General features: G+C 63.8%; 1 protein-coding gene across 4 annotated transcripts; it reads right to left on the bottom strand.

The window, feature by feature from the left end:
* Positions 1–1,374: 1,374 nt before the first annotated feature.
* On the bottom strand, positions 1,375–11,950 carry KLHL30 (kelch like family member 30). Of its 4 annotated transcripts, none has more exons than XM_081261884.1 (8): positions 11,837–11,950; positions 9,179–10,026; positions 7,951–8,083; positions 6,227–6,313; positions 5,525–5,680; positions 4,321–4,509; positions 3,457–3,602; positions 1,375–2,253 (listed from the first exon to the last, which is right to left on the bottom strand). In XM_081261884.1, the coding sequence occupies exons 1-8, from the start codon at positions 11,910–11,912 to the stop codon at positions 2,002–2,004; spliced, it is 1,887 nt and encodes a 628-aa protein (XP_081118010.1). In that variant the 5' UTR covers positions 11,913–11,950; the 3' UTR covers positions 1,375–2,001. The 4 variants fall into 4 exon arrangements, with proteins under 4 accessions (XP_081118010.1, XP_081118012.1, XP_081118013.1 ...); XM_081261886.1 differs by lacking the exon at positions 11,837–11,950 and adding an exon at positions 10,895–10,981; XM_081261887.1 differs by lacking the exons at positions 4,321–4,509; positions 11,837–11,950.
* Between the last annotated feature and the right edge of the window lie 676 nt (positions 11,951–12,626).

The raw sequence follows: 12,626 nt of genomic DNA, 5'->3' as shown, positions 1-12,626 counted from the left end.
CACAGCCTCTCTCCCTTCTCTTCTGGACTCTGGTTGGTCTGGTGGTGTGCGGCACTAACGGGAGGGGCCAGGGAAGTGAGAAGCACCTGTTCTTCCACGTCCTCCCTCAGGGCACTGCCTCCCTCCCCAAGGCCCTCTCTGCACAGCCACTGCGTGTGTCCTGAACTGGGCAGCTCCGGGGACCAGCCCAGGTGTGGTTTGAAACTGCAGGTCGGGCACTGGTTGGCATGTGCCCAACCCCAGAACGGCCCCCATTCCCATGCATGCGGTGGCCAGCACCCCAGCTTTCCCACCAGCGTAAGTCGGTCTCACTCTTCAAGGCGTGGTTTTTAAACAGCCTAGAAAGGGTTCCTGGAAACTTCTGTGCAGCAAGAGTCAAGGGTCCCAGAGACCCTTGCCCCGTTTTCACCCTGTCCATCAGGCAGTTGCGTCCCTCAGGCCCTGGCTCCTTTTCTTGGAGGACCTGCTCTACCTGGGCCCAAGGTCCCAAAACTGGCATGGAAGTCAGGCCTGGGAGCAGAGTGGACCCTAACACGAACTCAGAACCCAGGGGTAAAAGCCCAGGTGCCACGGGCTGGACCTGGAGGCCTTGGAGGGTCAGGGCAGGGCCAGTGCTAGGGCTGAGTCCTAACTTGCAGCTCATCTTCTGATGGAGCCTGAGACAGAGAGGGTGTGGCACTCAGACCAGGTGAGAGTTCTTAAATATGTCCTTGGTTACAAACATGGTGCCTGATTCAGGATGAGAGGGAGAGGGAGAGGGAGAGGGAGAGGGAGAGGGAGAGGGAGAGGGAGAGGGAGAGGGAGAGGGAGAGGGAGGCCAACCCTGCATGGGCCCCGGTGATACTCAAGGGCCCTGGGGCAGGCCTGAGCCAGCAGGAGGCCATCAATGTCCCAGAGCTTCCTCTCTCAGGAGGGTTCTGGAAGCAAGACCCCCTTCAGACCCCAGAGCCACAAAAGTCCCTACAGACTCCAGTGGGTCCCACCCTGTGGGTGATCTCATTCCAGAGCCTTTTCTTTGATGAACACAGTCCCAAGAAGCAGGGCAACCCTGTCCTCAAGCACCCTCTCCAGCCACCCACCTTCAGACCCTTCAGACCCTTCAGACCCTTCTGTGCCTCATGCCCCACCCCCTTCTTTCCTAGGGCATCCTGGAGGGGGCACAGAAAGGGTTGAGCAAGGCCTCCTTTGTCCCCAGAAGCAAATCTGGAAACACAGTGCTGCCACAGTCTGGCTGGGCACAAAATAACCGAGCCGCCACCAGGCACTTGTAGGTTCAAAACAGGAACTCCTTTATTATCCGCACCCAAGGGCTTCCAGGAACACTACACACCAACTGGAAATCCCTCCTCCGGAACTTCCCCAACCAATGAGAACTCCAAAGTAGGGGGCGCCCAAGGCGGACAGCAGGGGTCTAATATACAACTGAATACACAGCTTAACATAACCATCATCGTCTCAATGTCTCTCAACCAGGCGTCATTCCACAGTGCCACTGTGGGGGGCGGGACTCGAAGTCCACCTGTGGTCCTGTTACAGTGAGCACAGAGCCCAAGGCCAGAGCTGGCAGGCTGCCAGGTGTGGTCACACAGCAGTGGGTCAGAGCAAGCCAGAGAGGGCCTGGTGCTGACCTACCCCAGGGCCCTGCTTCAGTGCCCACATTCACTCCTCATTTAGGCAACTTCCCGAGGGCCCAGGTGGGGCACAGAGGCCCTGGGAGCCAACCCTGGGAGAGGCCTGAGTTCTGGGGCATCCTGATCCCCCAGGGCCTTCCCCTGAGGTTGGCATCCCAGGTCAGCAAAGCCCTCCTCCCACACAGGTGTCTGGAGATCAGGCCGTGCTGCCAGAACTGTGGACCCAGGCCACGTCCTGTCCGTGTGCCTTCTGATGTCCCCTGTGGCCCAAAGCCCTGGAGACAGCAGCTCTGGTGGAACCGGTGAGAGCCCCGGGGATTCCACAGGGTGACAAGGACGTGATGGGGATGCCCTGCCAGCTGCTCCCCACCTAGTGCTCCTGGGCTGGGCTGAAGGGCCGTGTCCACTTAGAGACGTCCAGGAAGATGCTGGAGGCACTGTGGTAGAGCCAGAGGCGGGGCAGGGCCCCGTGGCGTGTCCAGGAGTCCCGCACCGTGTCGTAGGCCTCCATCTCCACACGGTAGTCGCCGTCCATGCCCTGCCAGCGTCCACCTGTCACGTACAGGGCATCGCCCAGAGGCACCAGCGCACCATTCTCATGCAGGCTGTGTTGGGACTGCACCTGTGGATGGTCAGTGGTCAGCATCCAGCAGGCCAGAGGCTTATGGCCAACAGCGTCCTCACCAGGGTCAGCGGGGTGGGGGAGGGTGGCAGGGCAGTCTGTACCAGCTTCCTGGGGAGGTCACCAGGACCCCTCAGGCTTCCTCAGACCCCCTCTGGGGGAGCCCCTGCGATTCCCCAGAGGATGACCTCTCCTGGTGTCGGAGGGGCTGAGGGAACCCTGAGGCCTAAGCCCAGGGGCCTCCAGTGAGGCTGGACTGAGCCTCCATTCACAGTGGCTGTCTCGAGGGCACGAGGGGCAGGTGAGCTCACCTGCAGACACCCCGGAGGGCGGGCCACCCCGGGACCCCTGCTCCCGCACACACTCCTTGCCCCTGCATACGGCCTCAGGAGTGCTCTGGAGAGCGGTTGAGGGACAAGGACGTAGCTTTCTCTCAGGAGATAGCCTGAGAGACTGTGGGCACTCCTGGGAGAGCCGGTGGTGGGACCCAGCCTGGCCCTTGAGCACGGCGGGAGAGGCCCGGTGCAGGACGGGCCCAGGAAGCCGTGCCCCTGGCAGGGCCTGTCCTGCACCTGTTTTGCCACTCTGGTGGGGGCCTCAGGTCAGCAGAGTGCTGACACCAAGGGACAGCTGCAGGCAACAGGAATGCAGAGGCCACTGTTGGCAAGACAGCGGCTGCAGCCTCCCAGGGCGCCTGCGGGAGGGGAGCCTCAGCTCAGCCTCTGGAGGGCAGGCCCAGTGTCCAGTGCGGGCTGAGACCCATCGTGGCCTCCAATGAGGAGAAGACCGGGGCTCCAGTGGCCCCAGGCTGGCCTCTGGAATGACCACCTCCCATCCTCCCCTGGGCCGGTGGCAGAGTGGGGGTGCCTGGGGATCTAGGGAGCCCACAGGAGGGCAGCTCAGGAATCCGCTCCCTGGCCCGACCACCCCAGGGGAGGCTCACTCCCTCGTGGCCCGCGGGAGGAGCTGCTTCCTTTTAGTCTGTGGCTGCCTCTGAAACACCCACTGCCTGAGCCGGGGATGCTCCCCAGGGACGGAGTGCCGGTGGTGACCGGCTCACCCGTCCTCAGCGCTGGCGTGGTGGGGTGCATCCAGGGGACAGTGAAGCCTGTCTTCACCTCCCTGCTGGCCTCTCTGTGTCCCCTGGGCCAGGAGTCCAGCAGGGCCCATCAGTGGAGAGGGGCCTGGGAGGCGGGAGCCCACCTTCTGCCACAGGTTGGCCCCCGGGTCGTACACGTAGACCTTCTTGGTGTTGTCACCGATGAGGTACAGCCCCCCCTGCAGCGTGGCACAGCGGGGCGAGGACAGGTACTTGGGCAGGAAGGGCGAGGCGATCACACTCCACGCATCTGCAGGCCACGGGCACCTTCACCAGAGGGGCCGGGCGCCGTCCACAGCCAAGGCCAGGCGCCGCTAGGAGCCTGCTGCCCTCTGCTGCGGACAGCGTGAGCACCCTCACTGAGACTGGACACTTGTGGAGGGGGCCGTCCCTGTGCCCTGGAGGCCAAGTCCACTGAACTGCAGAGGCCTTTCAGCCTCAGGAGAGGCTTCGGCCTGGTCACCCCACCCTCCCTGACCCACTGCTCGTCGTCCTCGGGCCTGTCTCCATGCCGCTCGCAGTGGCCTGTCCCCACCTGGAGTCTGGCTCTCACTGGTCGATGGTCCCTCTCATCTCCACTGTCTAGAGGATAAAGGGACCGGGACCAGGGCTGGGAAGGCCACCCTGCCGGAGAATGCCCAGCTGAGACTCACTGGGTCTCGGAGGTCCAGGATCACTGCCCGTGAGGCCCAGTCCAGGTGCACCAAGCCACCAGGCAGCTTCAGGACAGGCGAGGGGCTGGGGCAGGACAGACAGGCTGCTGCCCTCTGCGAGGCGACCCGGCCCCGCACTGCCCGCCGCCCTTCCCATCCCTCTCTAAAGGGGCCGGGGCCCTTCATGAGAGGTCCAAGGCCACCTCTCCCCCCCTCTTGGCCCCACCTGCGTTAGAGGTCCCACCCTCGGCCCACTGTGCTGGGTCTGGGTTGGGAGCCTTGCAGAGGGGGCTGGTAGTCCCCGCCCCTGCCCACCTGTGACGGGGTTGTAGCACTGTAGGGCCAGCGCGTTGTACTTGCAGGCGCTGGAGCCCACCAGGTAGAGCCGGCCCCGGCAGCCAGCCGCACAGAAGTTGCTGACGTACTTGAGGGCCGGGCTGACGGGCGTCCAGCTGTCCGTGTAGGGGTCATAGCTCTCCACCTCCACCACACCCAGGGCAGTGCCTGTGGGGCAGCTCAGCCATGTGAGGGGAGGCTGCAGGGCCTCCAGAGGGAGCGCCTGCACCCCAGGTTGGAGCTTTCAGGGATGCACAGGGTTGGGGGCAAGAGGGGAGTGTGGCCTCCAGGGACAGCCAGCCTCCCACATCCAGGGAGGCTGGGGCTCCGAGAGCTGAGGCTGCCTGCCCGAGGCCATGCCACTGACAACTGGCAGGGAATGGACAGTCACTTGGACCCTGAAGGGTCCCCGGCCAGGCCTGAGAGGGTGGACTGCAAGAAGAAAGACCCTGGAGCTATCGGCAGCCCGTGCCCAGTCCCCAGTGGGGTCTGGATGTGACAGAGAAGGGGAGCCTGGCTGTGGAGCAGGAGGTGCGCCTCACGTTCCTAGTGCCCCAGTCTTGGTGGCACCCGGGGTGTCACGGCGCCCCACCATGTGACCCTGGGGGTTGAGATGCCCTGGGGATTATGTGTGCTCTCTGCTTCCTGGCTAGGGACACAGCAGCCATTGAGGGAACAGGGGACAGGTGGGCATTAGGAATGGCTGTAGGGCCGGGCAGGTTACCTACAGAGCTCGAGGGTCACATGCATCTCATGTTCAACACTTGGATTGATGATTCCCGGGTGGCTGCTTGCTCTAGCACTGGGGTGCCTGCGTGACTAGTTGGTCCTGTTTCAGGCTAGAGGCTCAGTGGGCCTGACGGCAATGAGAAAGTGGCCACGGCGGGGTCCCCACTCGGAGACTTCCCGGTGACCCTGAGCTAAAGGCTGAGTCCAAGCTTCAGGGGTGGCATGGTCACCCTGATGGCAAATCAAGGCCTCAGTTTCTGCCGGCCCCTCCTGACTCATTGTCCTGCTTCCTCTGTCCCCAAAGGCATCCGAAGCACCAGGGCTGGCTGCTGAGGTCTCCCAGGCCATGGGTTTTGAGAGCCACCCACTGGAAGCTCTGTTGTGGACTTCCCTGACCTCTGGGCAGGAAGGAGGGGCCTCCTGCAGCTGCAGGGAGTAGGGAGGGAGGCCTCACCGCCAATGGCGTAGATCTCCCCGTTGAGCGCGGCGCTGGCGTGGTTGGTGCGGGCCTTCAGCATGGGTGCCACGGGCTTCCAGGCTGCCTCCTTCAGTGGGAAGCACCAGGCCTGGGTGGTTGACCAGGTATCTGTCTTGGTGCCCCGGGAGCCACCTGCCAGGAGAGGTTCTATCTACACGGGTACCACCAATGTGGGGTCTCTGGATCCCTGGGGTCTGGGTACCCATGTCCCACTAGTGACATTGGTAACCACTGGGTACAAATGCCTCTGCCCCGTGCCCGGCCATGATCACGAATGTGTTGCGCCTCCATGCCACCAGGTCCTGGGCTGTGGGCGGCACTGTGGGTGGCATGGAGTTGTGGACCTCCTTCCTCATCCACAAGGGGAGATGAGGATTCCCAACCCCCAACAGGGGAAGATTTCTCCCCCAGACAAATCCTATCAGGAACCCCAAATCCTGTCACCAGCTCCTTCTGGGGACACGCTGGCTGCAGGAGCACAGCAGGTTGGCCCTGGGCAGTCAGTGAACACTGCCAGGCTCCAGCGCCTACCTGTCACCCCTGGACTTAAACTCCTTGCTTTCACAGCTTGGTCGGGCCCGGAGGGACCCTGTGAGAGGGGAGAGCTGATCTGGGGCCAGTACTAGGCCAGGCACTCACTGGGCAGGGCTCTCTGGAAGGGGCTAGCTGGCTGCCCACCTGTGACATAGACGTCGTTGTTGAGTGCTGCCAGGGAGAAGCCCCACTTGTGGTAGTCAGGGAAGTCCGGGAGAGCCATCCACCTCCCTGCGGGGAGAAAGGAGCATGCTGAGGAAGCACCCCTCGCTGTAGACAAAGGGGCACGGAAGGGCCCGGCCAGCCACAGAGGGGAGACGACACCCAGCCTGGCCCTGCGTGCTCTGGCTCATCATGACCTCACCTCTCGCACCCCAGAGCCTGGCACCCAGCCTGGACACGGGCGGCACCCAGGGATGTAGCAAAGGCCGTCAGGCTCTGCAGGCCAGGCCACGTGGTTCACGCCACTGACCCCAAGCGGCCATTCAATCCCAGGTCCGGTTTCCCCTTAGTCAGATGGGGTGTGGGCTAAGTCACCAGATCTGTGGGTGTCACTAGTGGGTTATAAACACATCACTCACGATCCAGCCACCCAGCCATCCCCCTGAGCCCCCTGTTGGCCCCAGGGGGCATCGGACCCTGGCCCTATGGGAAGCAGAGTGGGTCCAAACCCCAGCTCTCATGCGCCAGCGTGTGGATGAGCCCTGGCCCTGGTTCCCCTCTATGTAAGGGGGTCCTCCTGCTCCCCTGGGGAGGGGTGGCATGGGACGACAGGTGGGGCCCGGGGACGGCTCCACAGTGGTGGCTGTGGGGAGTGTCCTCACTGCTGGGAGAGCGGGTGTTGTGCCAAGTCAGACCTGCCTTCCTGGGGCTCTGGGGTAAACTGAGGCAAGAGATGAGAAGATGTTGAAAAAAATCAGCAAGAGCCTGTCGGGGACACTGCGGTCCTAGAAATGCAAGCATCTGTGGGCGAGACCAGCCCTCGGGGAGGCACCTGGGAATGCTCACTGTCTATGAGAGTCTCAGGACATGGAATCAGGGCCTCATGGTGAGCAGAGCCTGGCACCGTGGGCAGGGACTGAGTGTCCCCTGACTCATGCCTGTGTCACCCCAGGGTGGGGACTGCCCAGTAGTTAGCGGGCCTGGGATGCCAGCACCCCCACCCTGCCCTGCTGACCTCCTGGCCAGGTCTGAGGGACAGCTGCTGCCTCCTGACGTCAGCCCCAAATCTCCTCTCGTCAGCCTCTGACCTGGACAGCCGGCCTCGGACTTCCTCCAGCCGACCAGCCGCTGCTGCCCTGCGGGTGGCTGGCCACCTGCCCCAGAACTTTCCCAGGAAGTGGCCAACAGAGCCACAAGGAGCCCTCAGAGCCCCTCACCCCTTCCCAGGAAGGCAGGGAGGCCCCCCAAACAGCAGGCCTGTCCCCGGTGTGCCCTTGGCTCCTGGCCTCCTGGTGACTGTGTGAGAGGCCCCAGGTCCCCTGGGCACACAGGAGGAAGCTGAGGACCCTCAGGGAGGCAGAGCAGCCTGCTCAAGGCTGGGGCCAGAGCCCGTGGGCCAAGTGCTCACCCAGGCAGCTTGCGCCCCTCTGTCCCTGTGCCAGGGAAGGGGCACTGAGAGGAAGCAGTGACCCAGGCCCCCACCCCACACAGCTCTCCCTGGGCCGTGGGACCTTCACTCTGGCCACCAGAACCTGATAACGAGCAGAGATGGGGACTCTGGCTGGAGGGAGAGGGGACTGAATGTGTCCCCACCCAAGAAGGCCCGACGAGCACCCCCAGTACATGGGCTTGGGCAAGGGCCCTATTCCCTGTGCATCTGCAAGGTGACACCAGGGCCACCTGAAGGGGTGTGGGGAGGTACTCACGGGCCTTGGTGTTGTAGAAGGCGAAGTTCCCAGGCTGAGGAGTGGGCTCCTCACCACCCTCGTCCTCCTCCAGTGCCCGCCCGCCCACTACCACCAGCACCTCCTCGATCTTCTGCGGGAGGCCCAGCATCACCTGTGGGCAGGAGCGGGGGCAGAGCATCTGGCCACCATCTCCCCACGCCAGGGGCCCATGGAGGTCCCTGTGTCAGTGCCACACCTGGGCCAGCCCCAGCAGGGGTGCGTGTGTGTGTGTGTGTGTGTGTGTGCGCTTACATGTGTGCACACGTGTGTGGGTTGCCTTAGTGGCTGTGGGGTACGGACGGCTGCGGAGGCAGCGTGTGTGAGGGCCAGCACTGTGCCCAGTGCCACTCAGCAGCCACGCACAGCCCCCTGCCCCTGGCTGGGCTGCTCTGGGAGACACAGTCTCAGTCAGGAGCCACTGTCCCAGGCTGCCAGGACCTTCTCCAGAATGTCCAGCCTCCCACCGCCAGGATCACTGTGATGGCCAGCCGGGAAGCTCCCAGGCGGCTGCAGCATGAGGCCAGGCCCACTGTGATTGGCCAGGGCCCGGCGGTGGCAGGGGGTCAGGATTCTGCCCCCTGTACACTGCCGGGAGCCACCAGGCTGGGCCAAGCCTCCCCCCACCCCCCTCCAGGCTGTCTGGAGGCCGACCCGCGTGGCTCCTTGTCTCAGCCACGTCCAGGTCTGTCACTTCACCAGGACCTGCCCCGCCTGCAGTCAGCACAAAACGAAGGGCATCCATGAGGCCTGCTCGGCACCCTCAGGGCAGATGCTGGTGGCTGCCAGGCTGCCTGAGCCCCTGCCTAGGAGCCACCTGGGCCACCTTCCTGGACCATCTCTACACTCCCGCCCCCTTCCTTTTTGCTGAGCTCCTTCCTCGAGGACCCTGCTCTGATGCCCCCTCCTCCAGAGAGCTCCGACGCCAGCCCCTAGAGGGTGCCTGAGCACCTGGCCTGCCCCCTCTGCCTGGGGTCCTTCTGGATGGGGCCACTTCTAGGTCCCCCACTCTGATACCCAGGGTGTGGCTCTCGGCACAGTCTGTACTTGAGGGTGAGTAGTACCCTCACAGGTGACCAACCCAAGGCAGGAGCAGTGCAAAGCTGGTGGCACCTTTGTGACCCCCCTTTCTTGTTCTTGCTCCCCAGGCAGGTGGCGTCTCAGGGCTGCCCCTGTTCCTCAGCAGGAGGAGCCTCAGGCCCTCACTCACCCCACTGTGGCCCTGGGACAGCGCCTCCTGGCAGGCCTCTGACTCCTGGATCAGCGGCTCTGTGGCCAGCAGCTGTTGCATACAGGGCCTGGGCACAGCGTCCAGGTGCACGAGGCTGAGCAGCTCGGGCAGGTGGACAGCCCGGGCCTGGGCGTCATGGCGCACCCAGCGCAGCAGGGCCTCTAGCCGGCTCTGCTCCGGCTGCATCTGCAGCAGGTCACCGGCCAGACAGGTAGCCAGCCGTTCTCGGGACAGCTGCAGGAACTCGTCCTCCTGGGCCACGGCCTCAAAGTTCTCCCGCAGGAAGGCCCAGGCCTTGGCGGCCACCCCCAGCAGCCCCTGTTGCTCCCCGAACTCGCAGATTCCCAGGCAGTTGGTGGCATCCAGCTGCTGTTGGAGGTAGCGGCCACAGACCTTCTGCACGGCAGGGAAGTGGAGGCGGGAGGCCGTGCGCGTCAGGGCCTCCACGTTGGTCTGCGTGATGGTCAGCCGACCCGTGTACACGAAGTCCAGCAGCTGTCCCACCACGGCCGGCTCCACGTCAGGTAGCTCCACACGAGCAGAGAAGCTCTCAGCGAAGTCACCAGAAAACATGGCGTGGAAGTAGGGGCTGCTGAGCGCCAGCAGGCTGCGGTGGCAAGGCAGCTCCCGGCCGCCCACCAGCAGGGTGACGTCGGCCAGCTTGGGCAGAGAGCGAAGCTGCTGCAGGCCGTCCAGCATGTCCTGGGCGTGTGAGGGCAGCTGGAAGTCCAGGTCGTCCACATTCCGCACCATGATGCCAGAGCTGGGCAGGGACACTCTGCAGCCCACTCTGTCACCGTAGAGGCACCTGGAGCCCACCTGAGTTCCTAGGAAGGGGAGAGAGCAGGGTCAGCCTGGGTGACAGGCTCACTCTCTCTGGGGACCATCGGTGCACACCCTCCCTGCCCCAGCAAGCCCTGGCTGAGCCTGGCTGACAAGGGCCCTGGCTGCCACCTCCCTTGACCGAGGCCACAGCCTTGGGGGGGAAAAGCTCGGTTCCCATTTCACAGGGAGAAGGTGGCCAAGCCATTGGGGAAGGACAGGCCCGAGAAAGAACCCAAGCCCTGGGTCTCCCTCCCTCTTCTGGGGTTCACAAGCCCCCAGAGGACAGGACTCCTGTACCACTCGAGCTCCCCAAAGGCCGGCCCTACCCCTACCCCTCTGCCTGAGGGCCGCGTTACTGATTGACTGTTGGGGGCATTTTAGGGTCTCCTGCCCCCTGATTCGCACCGCCGGCCAGGCCTTTTCTTGGTGGGCTTGGGTGGCTCTGCTCCTCTCTCTGGTCCCATTTCCTCATCTGCCAATGGAGAAGCTGGGGGTGAAGGGCCTGGATCCACCATCTTCCCAAGTCTACCCTGCCCAAATGGGGGGTCTCCAGGTCCCACCTTGCTCTGCATTAACCACTCGGCCCCACCATCCTGAAGGTGAGGGTGTCATTTTACAGCAGGGAAGCTGAGGCACAGAGAGCCTGACTCACTTGCCCAAGGTCACACAGAAACTGAGGGAGCCAACCCTGGAACTCAGCCAGGTTTGGGGCTCTGGCCAAACGTGGGCCACTGAAGACCCTGTGGCTCAGCCAGAGGCTCCTCCTGGGCATGTTGAAGGACGAGCCTGTTTATTTATGGGCTTCTGGTGTTTTGCCCTCAGAAAACATCCTAAAGCAAGAGTTTGCACCAAGGGTTTGCCCCCAGTCACCCCAAGGCAGAGGCTTGCACAGCAGAGAGGCATCCCATCCACCAGGGGGCGCCCACGCAGCCCCCCAGGGCCAGGCAGCGGTAGTGAATGCTCTAGAAATAAAACAAGATAAAACAGAGCGGAATAAACACGAGACAGACCCATAGAGTGAGTAGTCAACCTCAAGGCCTGAGCAAGAGACGCGGGGCAGGCGCTGGAGGCCTGTCCCCTCCGTGGCCTGCGCTGCCCTTCTCCTTCCTACTGAGCAGAATGCTCCCAAGGAGCCCACTTAGGCCTTCCAGGGGCCAGCCTGGGCTCATGCTGGGACAGGACAGCTCAGGAGGCCAGGGCCAGCACCCGGCCGGCCATCCAACACGCTTGACCCCCTCACCCCCTCGGGCAGGGTGAGCACAAGAGACCAGCGAGCTGCCGCGCGGGGGCTCTCCTGGGCCACCGCCCACAGGCTCTGCATTCCCGTCATTGCTGCCTTCCCTTGGCCAGCCGCTGCGATGGTGACACAGTGGCTGTCAGACGGGAGCACCCAGCACGTCCCAGCCATCTCAGGGGTGCCTCTGAGCACATGCTGCTGCCATCCCAGCATGGGACAGGGGTCCCAGGGCCTCGGAGCCTTATCCAGCACCTGCCCAGGGAGGAGGGAGGGTGAGCAGGCGGGCAGCTCACAGCCTTAACCCAGCCTGGCGGGGAGCGGGCCAGCGTGGCCCTGGCTGCAGTCCTGGGGTTCGGGGGCCTCCTGGTCCCCAGCCCACTGAGGAAGCCTGTTGGCTGGGCCCCCAGTTCACCCTGAGGAGCTGGGCTTGGCCTGTGGAGGGGCCTCTGTCGCAAGCACTCCGCTCTGTGACCCCCAGGCTAACGGGACACCAGCACAACCTACCTGCTCACCCCCACTGCCCCCTGCCTGGCCCCTCCCTTGCTGCCCACCCCCCTCAGAGCCCCTGCCCCTACCGTTCAGCCAGCCTTGGCGCTGGTCGCTGAGAACACACAGCTGAGGGCAGGACTGCCCGGCCGCAGCGAGGGGCATGGAAGCCTCCCGGTCTGGGCTGGGTGGCCACGTGGGGATGACGGGATATTTTTAGTCTACATAGAAGGGAGGGTGGGGAGGGATGGGCTGGAGGAAGAGGGGAGGTGATAGCTTTTCACAGACGTCTGCTGTGAAAGCCCAAACTGACCATGTCACATCAGAGGGCCTGAGGCCTCCAGGTGACCCCAGGGCAGGACAGACAGTGGGCACCCACGAACTTTCACCCCTCCAGGGGCCCTTGGGCTAACTTGATGGGTGCGAATGCAACCCCCTCCCCAGTTTGCTCCTCTGCAGGATGGGACAGTGGGAGCCTCTGCTGGGGACCAGGGCCCACAAGGAGAGTCTCAGCTCATGGCTGGACCAGGGGAGGGGACGCCTTGGTTTACTTGACAGGGCCCAGGAGCCTCTGATTCTGCTGTAGAGTGGTGGAGTCTCTCCACAAACAAGCAGGGTCGGCCAGCCAGGCCTTTCAAAGGTTGGGGTCTGCAATGGCAGGGGGGAGGTTTTGGTGGCAAAGAGGGTGACAGGGTACTGAGGAAGCCCCACCCAGCAGATGCAGGGCACCAGAGGCCAGGCTCCCTTCCTGCCATGCCACGACCTTGGCCTTGGGCTGCCTGGTCTCTTCCTTCATCCTGAGCACCCAAGAGAGTGAAGACATGGGGTGGGGTCATCTAGACACACAGGGGTCACAGGGAGCCCCTCACATCTGGGCCT

Source organism: Spermophilus citellus (genome assembly GCF_964194105.1).
Source record: "Spermophilus citellus genome assembly, chromosome: 11".
NCBI classification, from domain to species: domain Eukaryota; kingdom Metazoa; phylum Chordata; class Mammalia; order Rodentia; family Sciuridae; genus Spermophilus; species Spermophilus citellus.
The sequence above is the reverse complement of the archived record's forward strand: the minus strand, read 5'-3'. Positions and strand labels throughout refer to the sequence as shown.